Source organism: Cucurbita moschata, unplaced genomic scaffold (assembly GCF_002738365.1).
Source record: "Cucurbita moschata cultivar Rifu unplaced genomic scaffold, Cmos_1.0 Cmo_Scf00018, whole genome shotgun sequence".
Lineage (NCBI taxonomy): Eukaryota > Viridiplantae > Streptophyta > Magnoliopsida > Cucurbitales > Cucurbitaceae > Cucurbita > Cucurbita moschata.
The window spans coordinates 4,507,925-4,531,734 of record NW_019268534.1 but is presented as its reverse complement, the minus strand read 5'-3'; the positions used below and the strand labels follow the sequence as shown (position 1 = coordinate 4,531,734).

Genomic DNA, 23,810 nt, shown 5'->3' with positions numbered 1-23,810 from the left:
GTATGGTAGCCCATAAGCAAGCCTAAAGAGTAAGTTAAAAGCTCACCTAGTGAATTCATGCACATGTATATGGATCATGGGTAGAGAAATACTATACATCCCGCTACACTCAGGAATGAAAATAGAGCTCCTGACCGATCATGAAATAGGGTCACATAAGTCATGTTGAATGTAGTATGACTTGATTATTGTATGTGGCTGGGAGAAGAATGAGTCATTTAATGAAATACTCATTTTTTCCTAGGTAAAGACGAGATCTTTGGTCGGATGTTGGTTTTTGCAGGGACCATGGAAGACTATATTTTTTTCATCGATACTTTTCGTAGGGGTGTACATGGGTCAGGTTGGATTGGGTTGAGGGATTTTCTTGGACCAATCTAAAAGTTTAGGATGGTTGGATCGGTATCCCAACTCAATCTTCAATTATTGGGTTGTGTTTGAGTTGGGCTGTCACGTTGTTAAAAAAAAAAATTAGTTTAATGAAGAACAGGCGATGAAACTGCAAACTAGAGCGGAAATGAAGAAGAACGAAAGAGCGAAATTGAGTAGCAAATAAGTGAGTTTTTCATGTCAATCTCGATGAAGTGAGTCGTAAAGTGAGTAGCAAAGAATGAAAGAATAAGCTGAGTTGAGCTGCTAAAGAATAAAAAGAAGCAACTAGACGAAGGAAGTACCGAGTGAAGAAGGAACGGGATGAATGACAAAGACAAATGAAGAAGAAGAACTAAGAAGGAAAGAAGAAAAAGCTAGACCAACGATAAAACTATTAGATGATTAGAAGACAAACAAAGAAGGACAAACGACAAAGACGAATGACGAAGAAGAACTAAGAAGTAAAAGAAGACTGATAATGTGACTGTGATGCGCTCAGGGGTAGAGGAAGCTAGAATTGGAAGATTGATGTACTTATACAGTGTATTGCTCTATGGATGTCGGGCTTCTAAAGCGACGCAACGCTGGTCATGATATACATGTAATAACGATACAGGCTCACAAATACTAGAATTATGGTCGTTACAATAACTACTTTTGTGAGAAATCCATGGCAGATTTAATAGGATCTTTCATTAATTTAGATGTTTAACACATCAAAACAAGTGTAGCACAAGGTAACTGACACCCGAATCTTGACCTCAATATCATTGTCAATTTATTTCATTGGATTTTGTTATTACTTTCATTGTGCCAATCTATTTTCATTCATATATACCCAACAAATCTGTGTTCGTACAAGTTACTATTTAATGCATACAAAAAAAAAAGGTTGTGATTTTGAATGCATTGATTTATACGTTATCCTCCTAGGTATTACTTACTAACGGTTAGTTTAAACTTTGTGTTGGATGACAAAAGTTTCCGTCTTTTCTTTTTCATTGTCTCATTCTTGTACTATCTCGACTATTTTTCGTCCATTTTCACATGATCACACACAAAGTTTTATAACTTTAATTTACAAACGTAAATAATATAAGCTAAAATCGCAAAAATGTCCAAATCATTACAACAAAAAATTCATAATCTATTAAATATTTTTAGAGTTTAGAGATCTGAACTCAGAATATGAAGAATAAGAGAGAGAAGATGCAAGGAAAAATATAAGTGAAGACACGGGAATGGAAAACTTGTAGAATTTATTTATAGCCGATTTCAATTAATTACAGATCAAATAAATTCTGTGATGTCCCACGTTGGTCGGGGAAGAGAACAAACCACCATGTATAAGGGTGTAGAAACTTTCCTCTACCAGACGCGTTTTAAAGCCTTGAGGGGAAGCCCAGAAGGGAAAACCCAAAGAGAACAATATCTACTAGTTATAACGTTATCGGGAGCAAAAGATTCCCTTTCTTTTTCAAGTTAGCATATAAAAAGATTCCCTTTGTTCTCTTTCATTCATCATTCAAATACTATCAATTTATTTATTATCAACTTTTTAGTTTCTACCCATGGTTCCATTTTGCTAATTTGCCCATTAATCACATCATCAACCAAATTTATACAAAAAGAAGCTTCATTAATCGAGTAATTTCGTAATATCAAATTTTGTATAAATAATCGAGTTAGACATAAATCATGTGATACTTGAGTAAAAAAGAGATACATGAATAAACCGAAACTACATTCGAATGAAAGCAAACCTGAGGATACAATGACTTAAAAAGATTTAAAAGAGTTGAAAGTGACTAGCTAGACTAATAAGTTGCACTTTTCTTTTCAATGACTCAATTACATGAACTCTAAAGTTAAGTGTATTTTTCTTTGAGCAATTTTATATTGAGTGACCTTATGTGAGTAAGGACAAAAACATGATGTACGAACTCGTGTTAGTCTGTGGAGATAGTCTTCACTTTTAGAAGTGAGGATTAAGCAACATGACCATGTGACCATATCGAAGCCATCAAGTGCCAAGTATGAACTCTGAATCTTGATCTATTTAAGAATAGTATGTGGCTGGTTTGTGGGAATAGTCTCCACTTTTAGAACCTTAAGGTTAAGTAACGTGACCGTATGATCATGTTGCAAAGGAAATGTCGTAAGAAAATGCTGAAGTTATCTAGTGCCGAATTTAGATTCCGATTCTAAGTTTTTTTTTTTTTTTCCTAATTTATTAAAGTTATAGCTTAAAGAAATTTTGTAGTGGGTAGCAAAGTTGGGCACCACACTTATTCCACACTTATTCCACACTTGGCAAGTGGGAAACAAAATGGATAAGGATTCCAAGATATTTTGTGTTTTAGACCAAGATTCAGACAAAAGTAGAATCAAGTAACGGAAAGACAGTTTAATAAATCCTTCTAAAATTCATAGAAAGACGTTACGTGTCGAGTGTTTTTGGTTAACTAGTTGGCCACCCTTTCATTTACATTTGTCTTAGAATGGATCTACCGTGAAAGGTAATCCAATTGAACTGTGAGGTCACACACTCCTAATCGGCCCTATACCTAGCTCGACAATACTAAAACTAGAGTGGAAAGGTAAATGGAAGCTCTGTAGATGTCGTACCAACTACTATTGGCCTGGACGCTACCTTTGTCTTCCTAGGTTGTTGTGGTGGTCTTCTAGGTCCCTAGGGTGGTTTGGTAGCTTTGACATGGATTCATGTCTCCAGGATTCTCTATTATGACTCCTTTATTCTAGCTTGATCGAAGAGCATTAGGGACTACCGGAGGCATTCCGTCCTAGGTCATCATCTAGCCAAATTGTCTCTAACACCCTAATCTTATTATGTTATTGCTGCTTATACTCTATAGGGAGATCACACACTCAACCACATGGAACTAATATTTATTAAATCAGGTTTCGATTTCGAATTCAAAGCTAGTTATGGCCAAATTTTCCTCATTGTTCTTCTTTTGTGATTTTTTTTACCTCTATTTGTAGCCTATTTTTTGCCACTTTTGATCGATACTCGACCCTTTTGATGTCAATTCATAATAATATTCTCTGGAACACAAGTTTTTGGTATTTATTCTTCTAATCCAAATCAAGATAACTGTAACCAAATTGGTGCAAATTGACAAAAAAAAAAAAAAAATTGAAAATATGATTTCTCCAAACGACAATCATTCCTTTATCGATATGTTCACAACCAAACAAATTTTTTGCACCGATCTTGGAAAATGTAATTGATCCAAGTGGAGCCTTAGAGTTCAACTCAATCACGAGATAATCGATTCAACCAATGTAGCTAATCGGGTTAGAAACTCTACAAAAGTAATTCATTTAGAGAAAAAAATAAAAAAAACTTTAAACATAGGCTTATCGAATAGTTGAAGAATTAAATCTATACTTTCATACTTGAAATACAAGCCGCAGTTGATTCCATGGACTACCTTCAAAAGATTCTCATATGCCGAAATTCTTCTTAGGAGTCAGTGATTCCTTAAGATTTTTCAGATATAGAGAAGGATGTAATATAAGGGATTCACTAAAGTCATGGTTGAACATGCTATGTCTCGGTCAGATACTTTCCACCAATCAGGAATGCTAAGTTCAAGAATAAAAGAGCAAGAGAACGAAGAGTGAGGAAACCCAAGAAAATTTTAGCACGACCGGTCAATGATAGTTCAAGCACAAAGAAAAGATGTCCCACCACCTCTTTTCCATTATGATTAAAGAAAAGAAAGAAGAACTCGTTTTGATTTTGGCAAGTTCATGAACCTTCCGAAAAAAATTCATATAAACTTATCACTAATGGAAGTTTTATAGCATGTAACGTAGGCCTAATTATGTAAAATTTCTTAATGACTGTCCTCGTAAATAAAAAGAAATTCAAAGAATTTAAGATGGTTTATCCCTAGACAAGGAATGTATTGTCAGCTTGAAAACCAGAATTCTACTAAAAAGGAAAGACCTTGATTAGGTAACAATACATACATCCGTTGTCTGTGTACAAGAAGTTGGGCATTGATGAAATCAGACGCACCACAATCACTCTCACCGTTACTTATCTTGAAGAAAAAAAAAATTAGAATTGAATTTTTATTTGTAATGAATTTTATTGAAGGATACAAAGACGTGGATGTGCACAATCGAACAATCACCTTAAAAATTAATGATAAGTAGGTAGAAGGCAACATCAATGATAGCCTCAAATACCCTTTTATGAACCGGAGAAATGCTTACCCATAAAAAAAATTTGAATATTGAAAATCTATTTCTTGTTATGGAAATTTTGTGAAGGAATGCCTCGAGTAATTCAAACGAGTAACGTCAAGCCTTGTTCCAATTTCTGCGAATCTAGCTTGTTGCACATTTAAGCTAGTCATGGACACTGATTTACCTTAGTTGATAATTTGGGCCGACACGCCGTCTTAATCTTTAATGACTTCCCTGATTCTCTAGCTCTTGTGCACAAAGACGTATGATTAAGCAAGTTTTTTTATTTATTTATTTTTTTCTTTTGATGAAGCGACCAAAAGTAACAATTTTTTATGGTTGGATCCAGGCCCATGTTAGATTTTTATTTTATTGTATGAAAAAACAAAATTGCATGTTTTTGGTGAGTTTTTGGCATAAGAAAATGGAAAAAGTAGTGAGTGATTAGAAGAATAGTTGTTGTTCCCCATGGCACCAAGTGGTTAAAGCTCCTCTCTCATCAATAAACAAACACAGGTGCAGAATCCTAGCATTGCCTAATTTCTTAGCCTTACAAATTCCTCAGCCACAAACCAATCAAGCTCCACAGCCACACAAATGGCCTCCACTCTTTTCCGCCTTGTTGTCTTCACCATCTTTCTTCATTTTGATTTCCCAAAATCTCTGCCCTTCCTCTTTCCTCTTCAATCCTCCGCCATATACTTCCTCTTCCTCTATCCCCATCCTTCCCGATTTTTCTCCTCTAACACCCTCCTCTTTACCTTCTTCTTCTCTGAGATTTTCTCTGGATTTATCTGGCGGCAGTGTTTTGCCGGCACTGCGGCGCTTTGAGTTGCTGCTTTTCCTCCCAATTTCGTGGAGTTGATGATCTCGGGAGTAGGAAACGGGAGAAGAGGGATTTCCGGGAATCTATTCTGAATCGCGGTGGTAATCTGGAGTGTGAAGATGAAAATACAGTGTGATGTTTGTGAGAAAGCTCCTGCTACTGTGATTTGTTGTGCGGATGAAGCGGCGCTTTGTGCGAAATGCGATGTTGAGGTTCATGCTGCTAATAAGCTTGCGAGTAAACACCAGAGGCTTCTCCTTCAGTGCCTCTCCACCAAGCTCCCCAAATGCGATATATGCCAAGTAATTTCGATCTTTTGATGCTCTACTTTTGGTTTATTGCTCGTTTATTTGCTAGTTTCGTTCATCTGATGGTTTTTGGTATGATATATTGAGTTTAAATTAGCGATTTCGAGAGCGTCGATGAGTATCTCAATAGCATTTACTTGAATCTCTACTAAATCCGAAGGTTTAAGTTTATTTGTGAGTTTGAAATTTAGTAAGAGCCTCAACAGGTGAAAGAAGTTTGAACACAGGATCTTCAGTCTTTACTTCAATTTTAGTATTAGGGATTCGGATTTAGAATCTTTGATACCGATGCCATGTTAATTTATCTCTATACTAAAAGATTTAAGCTTATAAGTTATGGCAAATTTAATTATTCTTTAACATATGACATGATATGATATCAATTCAATTCCAGTCGTTTCACTGCGTGGTTGCTGTTGCCTAGATTTATCATTTCTTCTGGTATCTGATCAATTAACTCTCCTGGATTGCCAGTTAATGCTAATGAGATTGATTTTTGAACGGCTTCAAGATCCAGAATTGGTATTTGTTTTGAATAACCAAGAAAATCAAATACGTAATCATACTTTGTTCTTATGATACTTTGATTGTTATAAATCATCATTGTTTGTTAGATTCAAGTAGTTTAATTGTAGAGAGTCGGTATTGAAATATTCAAATTTCGCTCGAGGGATGTCATTCGGTATGCTGAGTATTCTATATCTCCTTCGGTATCAGGACAAGGCGGCTTTCATTTTCTGTGTTGAAGACAGAGCACTATTTTGTCAAGATTGTGATGAACCAATTCACTCAACTGGTAGTCTTTCAGCAAACCACCAGAGGTTCCTAGCCACTGGAATCAGAGTGGCTATGAGCTCAAGTTGCATGAAGGACGTCGACAAGGTGAAGATGGAACCTCCGAATCCGAAGAACCCTCAGGTTCCTGCTAAAATTCCTCCACAACAAGTTCCTAACTTCACATCCCCTTGGGCTGTTGATGACTTTCTCCACTTCTCTGATCTTGAGTCCTCTGACAAGGTAAAGAAAAGCTAGAATACTTCACCTTCTACGCATCCATTTGTTTGTTTTTTGTTGATCATACTGCAACAGGAAGTGAGCTTTTTGTTCTTCTTTTCATGAAAAATAGTGGAGATGAAGTGAAAAGTAGTTTATACCAACATCTCCTGTTTAATTAATTCTACATATTTAGAAATCATAACTTTTTGAACCTTCCTGCATATGTTCAGAGGTACTCTGGCATTTTCTCCCAAAGATGAAACTAGTTTAGCATAAAGTTTCTAAACATCTGTAACGGCTAAAGCCACTGCTAGCAGATATTGTCCTCTTTGGACTTTTTCTTTCAAGCTTCCCTCAAAGTTTTTAAAACTCGTCTGCTAATGAGAGGTTTCACACTTCTACAAAGAATGTTTTGTTCTCCTCCCCAAACTAGACGTGGGATCTTACAATTCATCCCCTTTGGGACCCAGCGTCCTCGTTGATACTCGTTCCATTCTCCAATCGATGTGGAACCTCCAATTCACCCCCTACGGGGCTCAACCTTCTCATTGTCACATCGCCTGGTGTCTGGCTCTGATACCATTTGTAACGGCCCAAGCCCATTGTTAGCAGATATTGTCCTTTCTAGGCTTTTCCTTTCGGGCTTCCCCTCAAGGTTTTTAAAACGCATAGGCTAGGGAGAGGTTTTCACACCCTTATTAAAAATGTTTCGTTCGGATCTCACAACATGTTAGTTTAAATTCATATCGTGCACCGTTTTCCAAAATTTGGTTATTCTGATGCAAAACTGTATTTCCAATGGGAAGCGGAATCTCCAAAACAATAATAGAACATTGCCTGGCTTTAGTTTGGATCCATGCCTGTAGTTTCTTTAGAGATTTCTGTTCCTTACTGTTTCTAACACAGAGGCAAACTTTTCACGAAGAATTGCATTACATCATTACTTCTTGTAATCATGATTATTGGATTGTCACACTTATCCCCAAGTTTCATTACTGCAGCAGAAAGAACAACTAGAGTTTGGGGAGTTAGAATGGCTAGCAGAAATGGGCCTCTTTGGCGAGCAGGTTCCTGAAGAAGCTTTAGCTGCTGCTGAAGTTCCCGAGCTTCCTACTTCACACGCAGGTAGTGCATTCACATGCAGACAGACAAAGTCGAGCACGTCATACAAAAAGCCCAGGATCGAGATGGTAGACGATGAGGAGTTTTTTACAGTTCCCGATCTTGGATGAACGAAGAAATGCACAGATGTTGAATTGGTATGCCTGTGAAAAATACAGTTTATAATCTTCTTACAAAATGTTTATGTATAGTAATGTCGACATGGACATCTGATAGTATGCATTATATTAGTTTGCTTTGACCTTGTGGCTAGAATATTCGTTCAGTCTTTGTAACATTTTCTTTTGCTTTTGTACCTTATTATAACTTTTGGATCTTATATGAAAAATATAAGATTATATTAAAGAATGGTGACTCATGTTGTAAAGATTAAAAGGGTTGTTTGATATGTTTGAGATCATAATATTTGAGAATAAAATGCATAATATTTGAGAATAAAATGCATAGGTTAATTATGTTTGGTGTCAACGAGAATGTTATCGATATTTCATTTAAATAAGTAGTTTTTTCGATTGGTTATCACATTATTTAATTTTAGATATTTAATATTTGTTAAATTATTTTTTATTAAGTTAAATTATTAAAATTATATTAGGTTTTTGAGTTTAGTTTACCATCACTTTTAATAATTATATTCAAATAAATTATTTCAACAAAATTATATAAACTTTTATTGTAAATACAAACTTATATTACAAATACATATTAATTCTATATAATTATTATAAATTATTACTAAAACAATATAAACGAATTTATATAACATAAAATAATTATTATGATAAAATATTTAATTAATTATAGTTGATTATTACTAATTTTAATTTTAAATCCAACCAATTAATTATGTTTTAAAGACATGATAAACTAATGAATGAGCTAATTAAAATTAGTGCTAATAAATAAATAATTATAATTATTCAAAAGCCACTAACTCTAATTAAGATATTTTTAGCTAATTAATTAATAATTTAGTAAATACCTAATTCATTTATTTAATAAACTTTTATGTCCAAATGAATTAAAATATATATTTAAATAAATCACTATTGATTTATTCTAATTAAATATATTAAATATATTAATTTTGGTAAATCAACGAGGGGACTTTAAATCATGGATTTAGTTTTCCTTCCAATGCATGTTTGACACTCCTGCCCTCTATTTGTTGGGCATGTTTATATCTATTAACTAAAAATTTGATAAAAATCGTGTGACGTTCCGAATGGTTTTCCACGTTGGCTAATTAGGAGCATGGATATGTAAGTAAAAGACACCAAAAACAAAGCCGAAAGTTCACTCTCAACATTTTGTAAAATTTGTGTTATCATTACCAAGTAGAAAAGGTAATCACCAAAAGATTATGATATTGGCAAATTCCTTCAAGCTAGACGTTTGTCTATCTCGATCCTTATAGCTCCATAACTTATTTACTTCGATTATGTAGCTTAGTTTCCATATGATCTTTCGTTTATCTTTTATAAACTAAAATTGGATCAATCAAACTTCTCAATTTCAATCTTTGAGCTTTTCATCTTCATAGATCATGGTGAATCTCGCCTACCTCTAACATTAGTTATTAAGACAACACAACAACTCACACTCGATATAGATGAATACAAAGAACATGAAAGAGAAAATGCAATGAGAAATATTAGATTTAGGTTTATATTAATGACAGTATATATAGTAATAGAGAATACAAGGAATGCAAGAAGGTGCATCTTCAAAACACTACCTAAGGTATATATATGATTCAATTTATATATACTATATATAACTATCTACCATATATAACTTTACCAGATATAGTTATTAGATATGTCATTTACTATACATGTCGTTTACCATATATAATAGACTCCATAACCTAACACTACTCTCTAATCTCCATCCAATGATAAGTTAACCTCAAGTCAATCTCTGAGAATATTGACACCTTAAACTAGTTTAACAAGTCATTTATTACGGACAGAGAAGAGACAGAGAGTATTCTTGATAATGACCTTATTTTACTCACTCAAATATACGCACAAACATGTAGATTCATATTTCTTCTTACAAACTACACAGGAGCTCCCCAAGATGATATGTTAGGTCATATGTAGACTTATTTAGCAACAACTTCAACTATTCTTTTAGTTCCTTTAATTCCACGGGTGCCATTCTATAGGGTACTTTTGAGATCAGTGTGATTCCTAGTTCAAGCTCATTTCCAAAGTTGTGGTACTAATGATATTGTTCGCTCTACTTTGTTGATATTCATGACACTAGCTAGAAATGCCCATGCATCGTAGCTAATCATCTTCTTGGCTTTCAAGAAGGTAATAACTTTAATTGTACTCTTAGAACTAATCCCTTGTACGTGAAGCTCTCTCCCGTCGAGGGTCTAAAGGTTACTACTCAAGCATTAAGTGTATCAAAGCGTGGTTTTCATCTAGTCAGTTCATCCTTAGGATGATCTCGAAGTCTTGTATACTCAGGAAAATCTGTGTCATCTTTAGGACTCATCTTAAAATTGTCACACCATCTTACTTAACTTTATGAGTGACCAACAACAACTTGTCCACAAGTGTGGAAACGGATAGGGTAAATTATAAAGCTCTAGTTCTAAGTGTGCATGTTCAATAAATCTCTTAGAGATAAAAGAGTGCATAGAACTAGAATCAAACAACACAAATGCTAAATGACCAAAGATGGGCACCGTACCTATTACCACTATGTCGGGCTCACCTGCCTTCTTAGTCATAGTCGTAGGGGCTATTGCTAGCCTATGTTGCTGAGCTTCCCAATCTCTCAGTTTTACATTGTCAATTAGTTGGCGTCCTGATTTTTCTTGATGGACACTCTGCAACTTTGTAGCCTGACTTGCCACATTCAAAATACCCTATTGAGCCCACCAAAAACTCCCCCTCATGCTAGCAGCTGCACTTAGGACATGTTGCTTAGCCCCATCTAGTGTCTGACCACAATTACCTAAATGTCCGTAGAAATGTCGATCAAACTTAGAGAAGTTCCTATCTGACCTCCTCCTTGAGGAAGCTTGAACAGTCTTTGTCTGCTTTCCCTTATGCATGTGCATGTCCATCAGGGTAGCAATACGCAACACTACAACGTAATTTGAGGAAGCTTGGACTATCACAAAGCTCAAGACCTCGTCTCTGAGACCCTAGATAATATCATTTGTCTTCTTCTTCTCTATGTCTATGATGTTTAAAGCAAATTTGTTCAGCCTGTTAAACTCCATATTGTACTCTTCGTCCGTTCTATCTCCCTACTTCAAATCTAAAAATGCAATCTCATTTTTGTATTTGGCAAGAATGGAATACTATTTCAAGAAGTATGTCTCTTTAAACTGGGACCAAACCACTAGCCCACTGTTGGGACTAAGCATCTTCTACACACTTCTCCACCAAAAAATGTGTCTCGTCTTTTTAGCATATATATGCCACAATGCACCTATTACTCTTATGAGCTGTTCATATATTGGAAGGTTGTCTCTATAGCCTCTAATCATACTTCAGTTGCTGCTGGATCTACTTTCTCACTTTCGAGGGAGGGTGAGGTGTACTTCTAGAAACCCCTTAGATAATTAGATATATTGTAACGTTAAAAAAAAAAAAAAAAAAACGTTGGAGGTGCAAAATGGACATTTTATCCCTCAGCCCATTATAGGGGTCTTGAGCGTCCTCCTCAGAGTTCCTGCAAAAGAAAGAAGAGTGAGAGAGAAGGATTGAGAGAAAGTTTGAGAGAGAAAACTGATTTGCGGGAGTTTTCATCGGAGAGTCGCCGACGGAATCCATTCCCTACTAAGACCTACACTCTGGAGCCCTTCTTGGAGTGAAGTAAGAACTCGTGTTGAGATTTCCTCCTCTTTTGTCAAGATCAGAGAGTAGAGATCTTTGTTTAGGAGTAGAGTGTTTAAGTCTTCTACCTTCATCCAGGGAAAATCTGCCGCTGATTTTGGTGAGGAAATCGGACGAAACATCGGGATTTGAGAACCTTTCCAAGAACGGTAAAGATGTTACCGACCTCTTTTCGACGCTCATAACTCACCGTATGACTAAGCAAAAATCAAGAAAAGAAATACTAGCACGTAGGTTAATAGATGATCTAAAACGTTGTTGAAGAAACAATTTCTGTTTGGATTAAGAATCGAAAGTTAGAAAATGGAGAGTACCTCGGAAAACTAATCGGAAAACCTTGATTCTCTACTAGGAGGAGAGAGAAGCCGCTGGCGTGTCACGTGTCAATCAGCTAGAGGGCCGCGTGCGCCAATCGCCTTCGGACACGCGTCGAGAGCCGCCTGGGAAAACGCGGCTCCAGCCTCGTTGCGACACGCTTCCCCAGCAACGCAACCTGACCCGCGCCTGTCGACTTACCCGATACCCGCGTGGCGAACCAAACTGAACCGACGACCCGCGGTCCACCCGAGCTACTGCGTCCGAACCGAACCCGCGATCCGCGACTACAGGAAACTTTGGGCGCGTGACACTCGCGCGTGGAACCCGCGAGTGGTTGCTCCCCGGCGCGTGGTTGGCGCGTGGAAGCGCGTGACACTCGCGCGTGGAACCCGCAAGTGGTTGCTCCCTAGTGCGTGGCTGGCGCGTGGAAGCGCGTGTAAGCTTATTTTTGGCCCGTCCGACTTCTGTTTTCCCTATTTTTTTCCAGATTCCAATCCTAAACCCATTTTATGAAATGGGACCTAATTGAGGAAAAACCACCATCTTTCGATACGCCAAGTGTGTAGAAACGCTGTGTAAGGGCACGCGCCATCCAGGTAAGTCACCACACGGAATTTTAGGAAGTATTACTTGTAGGAACCGCTTGAAATGCATGCATGCTAGTTTGAATATCTTAGGTTGTAGCTTTCCGTTAATGATCGTAGGTTTGAAAGTTAGATGTATGTTGTGATTTGTTATGAGAGTTACTTGGATACTGCTGATATGTTTTTAGTTCCCGCTTATTTTGCATATGTATATTTTCATGCTGAATCGAGGATGGGAAATTGCGAACTCTACGCTCTGGGAGTTGATGGATGTTATCACCTCGTTGAGCTTGTATGATTACTTTGCATGAAATGTGTGTTGAGGATTTTGGATAATAGTTATGTACGTACTCATTTAATTTTCATGACTCGCGATTATGAATAATCTAGGGATTCTTGGTTAGAGTAACTAGGTACTTAGGTATTAGATCTAATCCTTTCCCTAGTAGAGCAACAGACCACCACGGCGTATGAAGTCCACTAGGGTACCCTTAGGCTATTGGTGTGTGATTGGTGTCATAGCTTCGTGGGGGAAAAGGGGGATTCTTGATCAGAATCCAACTATTATTAGCCGTTTTAGCATGGGAAACGTGTGCCCACGTCGTATAGACCATTTAGCTGGATGGGTTAAGGGGGGTAGCTCTCCCCGACTAGGGGGACTGTCATGGGCCTAGGGGGTTGCAGCTCACTTCCTAGGTAAGTTACCAGATAGTCTCAGAGCCATGCCGTGGTAGCTACTCGTAGGGCACCAGTCATTACACAGGTTAGCATAAGGGAGTTCTTAAAAATCTTTAAATGAAAGGACAAAGAACCAAGTTGTCGCGAAGGGCAAGTCCTAAGGTCCTAAGACGAAAACCAGATGTCCTAGAGCTATTCTAGAGTCCGTGGGGGGTTGTTAAGATTAGGATGCGGTAAGAGCCTATAGGTAGGTGGCTTACTGAGTATAATTCTTTTATACTCATTCTAGTTATACCTTTTTTTTTTCAGGTACGTGAGGCATCGAGTCAAGAGAGGGCGCATTGATGGATGTGGGTTGTCACAGAGGAGGCGTGACCCAGGGCGCCAGTCCAGTCTTACTAAATAGAATACTTTGTCTTTCATGTTTTTCTTCTTTTCTTGTTTTTACCTAGGCACATATGTCCTTTTAGTAAAGAAACGTTTTTTTCTTACTAAATAAATGAAATTCTTTTGAAATAAATGATTTTTCTTGAATTTCTCGTTTATACATTACATGTCATATTTCTTGTTAGTCACGGCTTGAAGATCATGTATTTCGGGTCGTGACAAATTTGGTATCAGAGCACCAGGACATAGGTCCTGTAGACACTTAGGTTAGAGAGTCGTATCCTCTGTGACGCTCCCATCAATCATGAGCCGCTCGTGACCAGACAGTCTCACGAATTTGAATTGCGAAATTAAGAGATAAGATGTTAAGTAGAGAATTTTTCATGACTGTTCTCTTGTGTGTTACTACACATTTCTTAGAGGATGAACCTTGTATGTAATGTAACCACAAAGTTTTTATTGTGGTAGCTAAATGGCACCTAAGAGGAGTAGAACCTATCTCGGGCCTGGACCTAGAAGGGGAAGAAGAAGAGTCGCTCAGGACACTGATGTCCCCTCTCCTGAGGCAGAACAACCTATACCTGAACCTCAAGAGGAGGTTGAAGAAATGCCTGAATGGTTTGAATGTCCTATACCACGGGCACCAAGGTCAGGAATGAGCCAGAAGAAAGTAGTGACTCAAGAATTACCTGACGTAAACTCTACTGCTCCTCCTCTTGAAGCTATCCCATCAGTGCCCACCAATAATGTGGAGGTTCCACCTAAGCAGCCAACAACTATCCTCTCTACAGATGTAGTAGAGTCATTTATGTTAACCTCAATGGAAAACCAGGCTCAATTGGCTCAGATGATGCAAATACTGGTCACTAACCAGGCTATGATGCAACAGGCGATACAACAGGCAACGCTGCAACAGACAACATTACAACAGACAGCAATGCAACAGGCGGCAATGCAACAGGCAGCAATGCAACAGACAGCATTGCTGGGGAATAGAGACTCTGGAACTATGACCATAGAGGCACGATATCTTAGGGACTTCCAGAGACAAAAACCGCCTTCCTTTGAAGGTGGCAAGATAGATCTTATTGCAGCAGAAAATTGGCTTGAGGCTATGGAAAAGGCCTTCTTTTACATAAATTGTCCGCTGGAATATCAGGTTCATTGCGGAACATATATGCGGGAGGGAGAGGCACATTTATGGTGGAAGGGTGCTAAAAAAATGATTGCACCACTTGGAGAGCCTATCACTTGGTGTCAGTTCAAAGAGGCCTACCTCCGCAAATACTAACCATTCGCTGCTAGAATGAAGCTGCAAGCAGCACTTCATGAACTCAAACAGGGTGACCTATCTGTGGAGGATTACGATCAGGAATTTAATAGACTGGCTAGATTCTCCCCTATATATATGTCAGTACTGAAGAGCTTAAGGCCGAACGTTTTATCGCCGACCTAAGGGAGAGCATTAGAGGTTATGTGGCATCACAGTCATCCACAGACTATACAACAGCTTTCAAGATGCCTACTCTCATTGATGCGCCTCGTACTCACAGACTGCAAGCGGGGTCAGCCCAAAAATCCCAGATCGCAGTCTAGGGAAAACAGATAAATCAGAACTATCTCAGGACCGGCAGACCGCCCTGTGGTGGCGCTGCCAATCGCAGGAGAGCTCCAGCACAGAACAGGACTAATTGCCCTCAGTGTCAGCGCCCTCACAAGGGGGAATGTCGTGCTGGAACTAATACATGTTTCAGTTGTGGCTAAATAGGGCACTATGCAACGAACTGTCCTCAAACGAGAGATCAGAACACTAATCGACCTACAATACAAAATCAAAAGGGCCGAGGTGGCCAACAGCAGCAGGGGCGAGCTGTAGCCTATGCAACTACAGGCAGGCACGCCGATGCACCAGACGCGGTTGTTACAGGTACGCTACCAGTCTTTGATCACTTGGCTTTTGTACTCTTTGATTCGGGTTCTACACACTCGTTTGTGTCTGAGGAATTCGTTGACTTAGCGCACCTAGAAAAAGAACCTTTAGAGACTATTCTATCAGTATCCACCCCTGCTCACGAGTTATTAATGGCTACTCATAGAGTTAAGGGAGGTAGTGTGACAGTGTCAGGACGTGTCATAGAAGCTACATTAATAGTATTAAGCATGCAAGACTTCGATATCATTTTGGGGATGGATTGGCTAGGCGAGAATCACGCTCTGATAGATTGTGAAACTCGAATAGTCACTCTCAGGCTCTCGTCAGGGGATAGTTTTACATATAAGGGAGCCATTTTCAAAACAACCCCAAGCGTCGTAACTGCACTAAAGGCCAGAAAGATGATTCGCAGTGGTGCAAGCGCATTCTTAGCCAGTGTGACCCTAGACAGCAGGAATGAACTGGCGGTCTCGTCAGTACACATCATCAGGGAATTCATTGATGTTTTTCCTGAGGATCTGCCAAGTTTGCCCCCTGTTAGGGAAGTTGACTTCAGGATCAACCTAGAACCAGGAACTGCGCCGATCTCCAAGGCACCCTACAGAATGACACTTGCAGAACTCAGGGAATTGAAGGAGCAGTTACAGGAGCTATTGGATAAGGGTTTCATACGACCCAGTGTGTTGCCCTGGGGAGCCCTTGTTCTGTTTGTCAAGAAGGATGAATCCCTGCGCCTGTGTATAGATTATAGAGAATTGAATAAGGTCACCATAAAGAATAAGTACCCCTTCCTGAGGATCGACGACTTGTTTGATCAACTACAGGGAGCAACGGTATTCTCTAAAATTGACTTGAGGTCAAGATATCATCAATTGAGAATAAGAGAAGAAGATATTCCCAAAACAGCTTTTAGAAGTCACTATGGACATTATGAATTTTTCGTCATGTCCTTTGGACTTACCAATGCACCAGCCGTCTTCATGGAACTAATGAATAGGGTGTTTAAGGAATTCTTAGACACTTTTGTTATAGTGTTTATTGATGATATTCTGGTGTACTCTAAGTCAGAAGCAGAGCACGAAGGGCATTTGAGAAAAGTTCTGACCATACTGAGAACACAGCGACTGTACGCCAAGTTTTCCAAGTGTGAATTTTGGCTGTCTGAGGTAGCATTTTTGGGTCATGTGGTGTCAAGTAGAGGAATCACAGTGGACCCAGCTAAGATTGAGGCAGTGATGAAGTGGTCAAGACCGACCACAGTCACTGAGGTACGGAGTTTTCTAGGACTAGCTGATTATTATAGAAGGTTCGTCTAGGATTTCTCCAAGATATCTTCGGCGCTAACTCAGTTAACCAAGAAAGGCAAGCCTTTTGTGTGGACATCAGCCTGTAGACAGAGCTTCTAGGAACTCAAGGAGAGGTTAGTGACAGCACCAGTCCTCACAGTTCCAGATGGATCAAGGAATCTTGTGGTGTACAGCGACGCATCGGGAAAAGGTCTAGGATGCGTGCTCATGCAGAAGGGTAAAGTGATAGCTTGTGCTTCCAGACAACTGAAGGAATATGAAAGAAATTATCCTACTCATGACCTCGAGTTAGCAGCAGTGGTGTTTGCGCTAAAAACGTGGCGACATTATCTGTATGGAGAGAAAATTCAAGTATTCACTGATCACAAGAGTCTCAAGTACCTATTTACGCAGAAGGAGCTTAACATGAGGTAGAGGAGATGGTTGGAATTAGTAAAGGATTACGACATCGAGATCTTGTATCATCAGGGCAAGGCCAATGTCGTGGCGGACGCATTGAGCAGAAAGGCGGTTCATACTTCTGCGATGATCACTAAGCAGGAGAGAATACAGGATGAGATGAAGAGGGCTGGAATCGATGTTGTAATCAAAGGTGGTACTGCTCAGATAACACAAATGACCATGCAACCCACCTTACGAAAACGAATTATTGACGCTTAGAGGTCTGACGAATACCTTGGGAAGCTGTGGAATCAGACGGAGATTGAAAGACTAGTGGGGTACTCAATCTCTTCAAATGGGGGTCTGCTGTGGAAAAATCGCTTATGTGTTCCACGTGACAAGAAAATTCTTAAGGATATTATGATAGAAGCTCACGATACTTCTTATACGTTCCACCCTAGAAGTACAAAGATGTATCAGGATCTTAAGGGATGTTATTGGTGGCCAAGGATGAAAAAGGAGATAGCAGAATTTGTAAGCCGATGTTTGACCTGTCAGCAGGTGAAGGCCCCGAGACAGCGTCCAGCAGGACTGCTACAACCCCTAAAGGTTTCGCAGTGGAAATGGGAAGTAGTTTGCATGGATTTTACCTCAGGCTTGCCCAAGACCAAGCAAAGCTTCAACGTAATCTGGGTAGTTGTTGATAGACTTACCAAAATGGCTCACTTCATCCCAGGCAAAACCACTTATCGTGTGGATCGGTCGGCTCAGCTGTATATCAGAGAGATAGTATGCTTGCATGGTGTACCGGTGTCTATAGTGTCTGATCGGGACACTAGGTTCACCTCTCAGTTTTGGAAAAGCCTCCAAAAAGCATTGGGGACTCTGTTAAGGATTAGTACAGCATTCCATCCTCAGACGGACGGACAAACTGAAAGACTGAATCAAATCGTAGAAGATATGTTGCGAGCCTGTGTCATGGATTTCGCTGGGTTCTGGGATGAACATCTACCTCTGATAGAGTTTGCTTATAATAATAGCTATCAAGCGACCATCCAGATGGCCCCTTTTGAGGCGATGTATGGGCGTAGGTGTCGAACACCTGTATTTTGGGAAGAAGTAGGCACGCAGCAGCTACTGGGACCAGAGTTGGTTCAGGTCACCAACATGGCAGTGCAGAAAATTAAGCAAATAATCCTCACTGCACAGAGCCGACAGAAGAGCTATGCAGATTTGCGTAGAAGGGACCTCGAGTTCGAGGTGGGTGACCATGTGTTCGTGAAGGTAGCACCTATGAGAGGGGTAATGAGGTTTGGAAAGAAAGCGAAGTTAAACCCAAGGATTATAGGCCATTTCGAGATTCTAGAGAGAGTTGGGGCCGTGGCTTATAAGATTGCTCTACCACCAAACCTTGCCGTCGTTCACAACGTGTTCCACGTATCTATGCTGCGAAAGTACACCCCAGACCTACTCACGTGATTGAACACGAAACCCTCCCTCTTCGGGAGGATTTGTCCTACGAGAAAAGACCCAACAAAATTCTGGCTCGAGGCACTAGGCGTCTTCGCAACAAAGTTATTCCCTTGGTGAAAGTCGCATGGGGTAACCATCGACATGAGGAAGCAACCTAGGAACGAGAAGAAGACGTAAGGAGAACCTATCCCGAACTCTTCCAAGGGATACCAACTTTCGGAGACGAAAGTTTATAAGGAGGGGAGAGTTTGTAACGTTTTAAAAAAAAAACGGCCGAGGGGCAAAATGGACATTTTACCCCTTAGCCCATTATAGGGGTCTTGAGCGTCCTCCTCAAAGTTCCTGCAAAAGAAAGAAGAGTGAGAGAGAAGGATTGAGAGAAAGTTTGAGAGAGAAAACTGATTTGCCGGAGTTTTCATTGGAGAGTCGCCGACGGAATCCATTCCCTACAAAGACCTACACTCTGGAGCCCTTCTTGGATAGTAAGAACTCGTGTTGAGATTTCCTCCTCTTTCGTCAAGATCAGACAGAAAACCCGCAAGGTAAGATTTCGAACTATACCTTCCAGATCTGAGATCTTTGTTTAGGAGTAGAGTGTTTAAGTCTTCTACCTTCATCCAGGGAAAATCCGCCGCTGATTTTGGTGAGGAAATCGGACAAAACGTCGGGATCTGAGAACCTTTCCAAGAACGGTAAGGATGTTACCGAACTCTTTCTGACGCTCATAACTCACCGTATGACTAAGCAAAAATCAAGAAAAAAATACTAGCACATAGGTTGATAGATGATCTAAAACGTTGTTGAAGAAACCATTTCTGTTTGGATTAAGAATCGAAAGATAGAAAATGGAGAGTACCTCGGAAAACTAATTGGAAAACCTTGATTCTCTGCTAGGAGGAGAGAGAAGCCGCCGGCGTGCCACGTGTCAACCAACTAGAGGGCCGCATGCGCCAATCGCCTTCGGACACGCGTCGAGCGCCACCTGAGAAAACGCGGCTCCAACCTCCTTGCAACACGCGTCCCCGGCAACGCAACCCAACCCATGCCCGTCGGCTTACCCGATACCCGCGTGGCGAACCAAACCGAACCGACGACCCGCGGTCCACCCGAGCCACTGCGTCCGAACCGAACCCGCGACCCGCGACTGCAGGAAACTCTGGGCACGTGACACTCGCGCGTGGAACCCGCGAGTGGTTGCTCCCCGGCGCGTGGAAGCACGTGTAAGCTTATTTTTTGCCTGTTCGACTTCTGTTTTCCCTATTTTTTTCCTTGATTCCAATCCTAAACCCATTTTATATGAATTAGGACCTAATTGAGGAAAAATCACCATCTTTTGATACGCCAAATGTGTAGAAACGCTGCGTAAGGGCACGCGCCATCCAGGTAAGTCACCACACGGAATTTTAGGAAGTATTACTTGTAGGAATCACTTGGAATGCATGCATGCTAGTTTGAATATCTTAGGTTGTAGCTTTCCGTTAATGATCGTAGGTAATAGATTATTGAAAGTTAGATGTATGTTGTGATTTGTTATGAGAGTTACTTGGATACTACTGATATGTTTTTAGTTCCCGCTTATTATGCATATGTATATTTTCATGCTAAATGGAGGATGGAAAATTGTGAACTCTGCGCTCCGGGAGTTGATGGATGTTATCACCTCGTTGAGCTTGTATGATTACTTTGCATGAAATGTGTTTGAGGATTTTGGATAATAGTTATGTACGTTCTCAGTTAATTTTCATGACTCGCGATTATGAATAAGTCTAGGGATTCTTGGTTAGAGTAACTTAGGTACTAAGGTATTAGATCTAATCCTTTCCCTAGTAGAGCAACAGACCACCACGGCGTATGAAGTCCACTAGGGTACCCTTAGGCTATTGGTGTGTGATTGGTGTCATAGCTTCATGGGGGAAAAGGGGGATTCTTGATCAGAATCCAACTATTCTTAGCCGTTTTAGCATGGGAAACGTGTGCCCACGTCGTATAGACCATTTAGCTGGATGGGTTAAGGGGGGTAGCTCTCCCTGACCAGGGGGACTGTCATGGGCCTAGGGGGTTGCAGCTCACTTCCTAGGTAAGTCACCAGATAGTCTCAGAGCCATGTCGAGGTAGCTACTCGTAGGGCACCAGCCATTACACAGGTTAGCATAAGGGGGTTCTTAAAAATCTTTAAATGAAAGGACAAAGAACCAAGTTGTTGCGAGGGGCAAGTCCCAAGGTCCTAAGACGAAAACCAGATGTCCTAGAGCTATTCTAGAGTCCGTGGGGGGTTGTTAAGATTAGGATGCGGTCAGAGTCTATAAGTAGATGGCTTACTTAGTATAATTCTTTTATACTCATAGTTATACCTTTTTTTTTTTTCAGGTACGTGAGGCGTCGAGTCAAGAGAGGACGCGTTGAACGATGTGGGTTGTCACAGAGGAGGCGTGACCCGGGGCGTCAGTCCAATCTTACTAAATAGAATACTTTGTCTTTCATGTTTTTCTTCTTTTCTTGTTTTTATCTAGGCACATATGTCCTTTTAGTAAAAGAAACGTTTTTTTCTTACTAAATAAATGAAATTCTTTTGAAATAAATGATTTTTCTTGAATTTCTCGTTTATACATTACATTTCATATTTCTTGTTAGTCACGGCTTGAAGATCATGTATTTCGGGTCGTGACATATATTGTCATTCCTCTTGATTTCTTGGGGACCGAAATTGCTTGACTGGCTGCCATCGTATTAACAGCTGGCTAGTCTAGGTCTCCAATGTGGACCTCATCAATGACGGAAGGGACTATAGCATGGAAGTCACTATAGGCTATATCGGTGACACCTCTCAATAAGCTTGGGTTACAACTCATCCTGACACATCAATTAATCGAGAAAGTGAAAATAATAATCCAACATAATCTTAAGGCTCCTAGAAGTACTATCTCATTAGACTTAACCACGGTTCGAACTTTAACTTAGTTACCTGGTCAAAGCCAAGCATGTCGTAGCACTAGGGCATAGTGAATGTACGACTCTCTACCTAGACAAGTCTACAATATCTAAAACTCGATTGCTTTCATACTAATTTAATTGAAACGTTCTAAAATACATGTAATAAATAGAAAATAATGGTAAATTCTCACTTGATCAAAATAAAAATTTAAGGAAATGACTAATAAATCCATTGAAGCATGCCTAAATGGATATGACACGATATGAACTTAATAAATAAATAAATAAATGACTATTAAGAATGTTAATATGAGTAATAACAAAAGGTGAAATAAAGGGAGAAATGCACATTTGGGAGCAAGCCAAGTCTTCGAGAGCCTTCACGAACATGAATGAAGTAAGAAAATTCCCGAAACCCTAATTTTGCTCCTCTCCTCAGATCATTCACCCTCGATAATACAATCTCAATCTTCGCTTTCGCCCATTGCTCAACTCTCCAATTTCCGATCAGGTTCTCCTCTGTCGCAGATTTGAATTTCTTCTCACCGACAGAAATTTCTCGAGTGGTGCCTTTTATTTCTTGGATATTGTTCTGTTTTGATTTTATCGTTCTGTTCTCGATCTTGTTGCCTTTCAGTCTCTTAATTTCGTGATTGGGCTTCGATGAAGAAATTGTGAAATTGTGAAATTGCGAGAATTTTTTTTTTTTTTTTGATCTGATATACTTCAAGAAGTTACTTAATGGCTGGTACTAAATCTTTGTTCATTTTCTGATTCTGATGAAGAAATTGTAGTCTCTGCATGAGTAGTGTTGATTTAGGAATTGTGTAAACAGGGGAGTTTTGAAGGGCAATTTTCAGATGGGGAGGCCTTTATTTTACGAGATTCTTGAAAAACCAGCCACAAGTGGGATTATAGGGATTTGCTGTGCTATATGGTTTTACATTCAGAAGAAAAACATTGGATATTCACATGTGGGGCTGAGTTATGAAACTGCCATGGAAGGACACCATTGGAGGATAATAACTTCAGCCTTTTCCCATATAAGTGTTATTCATCTGGTTTTCAACATGAGTGCTCTTTGGAGTCTTGGGGTCTTAGAACAGCTTGGGCATATGGGCTTAGGTGTTGCATATTATCTCCACTACACTCTTGTTCTGGTCATACTCTCTGGTATCCTAGTGTTAGGAATGTACCATCTCTTAATTCAAAAGTTTAAGCTCGAATACTTTCGCCGAGTTACCGCTGTTGGATATTCTTGTGTTGTTTTCGGGTGGATGACTATACTTTCTATGAAGCAACCATCTTCTAAGTTGGAACTCTTTGGCTTCCTTTCGCTACCCATCAGCTTTGCACCATTTGAATCACTGATCTTTACTTCCATTATTGTCCCTCAAGCAAGTTTTCTTGGACATCTATCTGGAATAATTGTTGGATATGCTATAGCTTGGGGTTTGATCCACGGAATGAATAACTTCTGGGCACTCTCCATGCTAGGATGGGTTGTTCTTGTCTTTATATTTAGCTTGAAGAAATCTAACACCTACGACTTCGACTTTCTGGAGATTGAATCTGTGACGGACCCTTCATTGCCGTCTGTTCGATTTCTTTCAGCTGGAAATGGTAGGACCTTGCAGATGAATGCATTGCCAACGGGAGATGTCGAGATTGTATGAATTTTTAGTAGTCATTTGCGTACTTAAGATGTTGAAGTTGACCGTCGAATCCTGTTGTTTGCGCCAGGATAATATATTCGGTCTCGAGATGCCCTCTGTTTGAGATCTGTTCAAGTTAGCAAGGCTTTATCATGCTTACTGGTGTGCAATTCTTCCATTCTTTGGGATTGAATTGACTGGGGATTATCGGTTGTAAGGATTATCAACAATGGCCCAGCCAAGAAGTTATACAGAAATTTAATTTGTCATTCACATATGTATCATAATTTGCATTGCTTGAGGCTGAAATTTCATCTTTGCTTTATAATTTATTTATTTATTTATTCCCTTTTCTTGTAGTTTAGCCAACTGTTTTGTGGATTATTGTTCAACATCTGATGCCACTGCCTAGCAACAAGCTCCCTTGTTTAGAGTTTTTGATGCTTTTT

General features: G+C 39.6%; 2 protein-coding genes across 5 annotated transcripts; both read left to right on the top strand.

Moving 5' to 3' along the window:
- Positions 1–5,133: 5,133 nt before the first annotated feature.
- LOC111456107 (B-box zinc finger protein 24-like) lies at positions 5,134–8,233 on the top strand. 2 transcript variants are annotated; one of them, XM_023097866.1, is made up of 3 exons: positions 5,134–5,724; positions 6,448–6,747; positions 7,731–8,233. In XM_023097866.1, the coding sequence occupies exons 1-3, from the start codon at positions 5,542–5,544 to the stop codon at positions 7,956–7,958; spliced, it is 711 nt and encodes a 236-aa protein (XP_022953634.1). In that variant the 5' UTR covers positions 5,134–5,541; the 3' UTR covers positions 7,959–8,233. The 2 variants fall into 2 exon arrangements, with proteins under 2 accessions (XP_022953634.1, XP_022953633.1); XM_023097865.1 differs by having other exon boundaries at positions 5,138–5,724; positions 7,728–8,223.
- A 13,790-nt stretch (positions 8,234–22,023) lies between these two features.
- LOC111456484 (RHOMBOID-like protein 13) lies at positions 22,024–23,720 on the top strand. Of its 3 annotated transcripts, none has more exons than XM_023098358.1 (2): positions 22,024–22,103; positions 22,218–23,720. In XM_023098358.1, exon 2 carries the CDS (start codon positions 22,567–22,569, stop codon positions 23,380–23,382), a length of 816 nt encoding a protein of 271 aa, XP_022954126.1. In that variant the 5' UTR covers positions 22,024–22,103; positions 22,218–22,566; the 3' UTR covers positions 23,383–23,720. The 3 variants fall into 3 exon arrangements, with proteins under 3 accessions (XP_022954126.1, XP_022954127.1, XP_022954125.1); XM_023098359.1 differs by having other exon boundaries at positions 22,029–22,217; positions 22,542–23,720; XM_023098357.1 differs by having other exon boundaries at positions 22,029–22,454; positions 22,542–23,720.
- Positions 23,721–23,810: the final 90 nt, after the last annotated feature.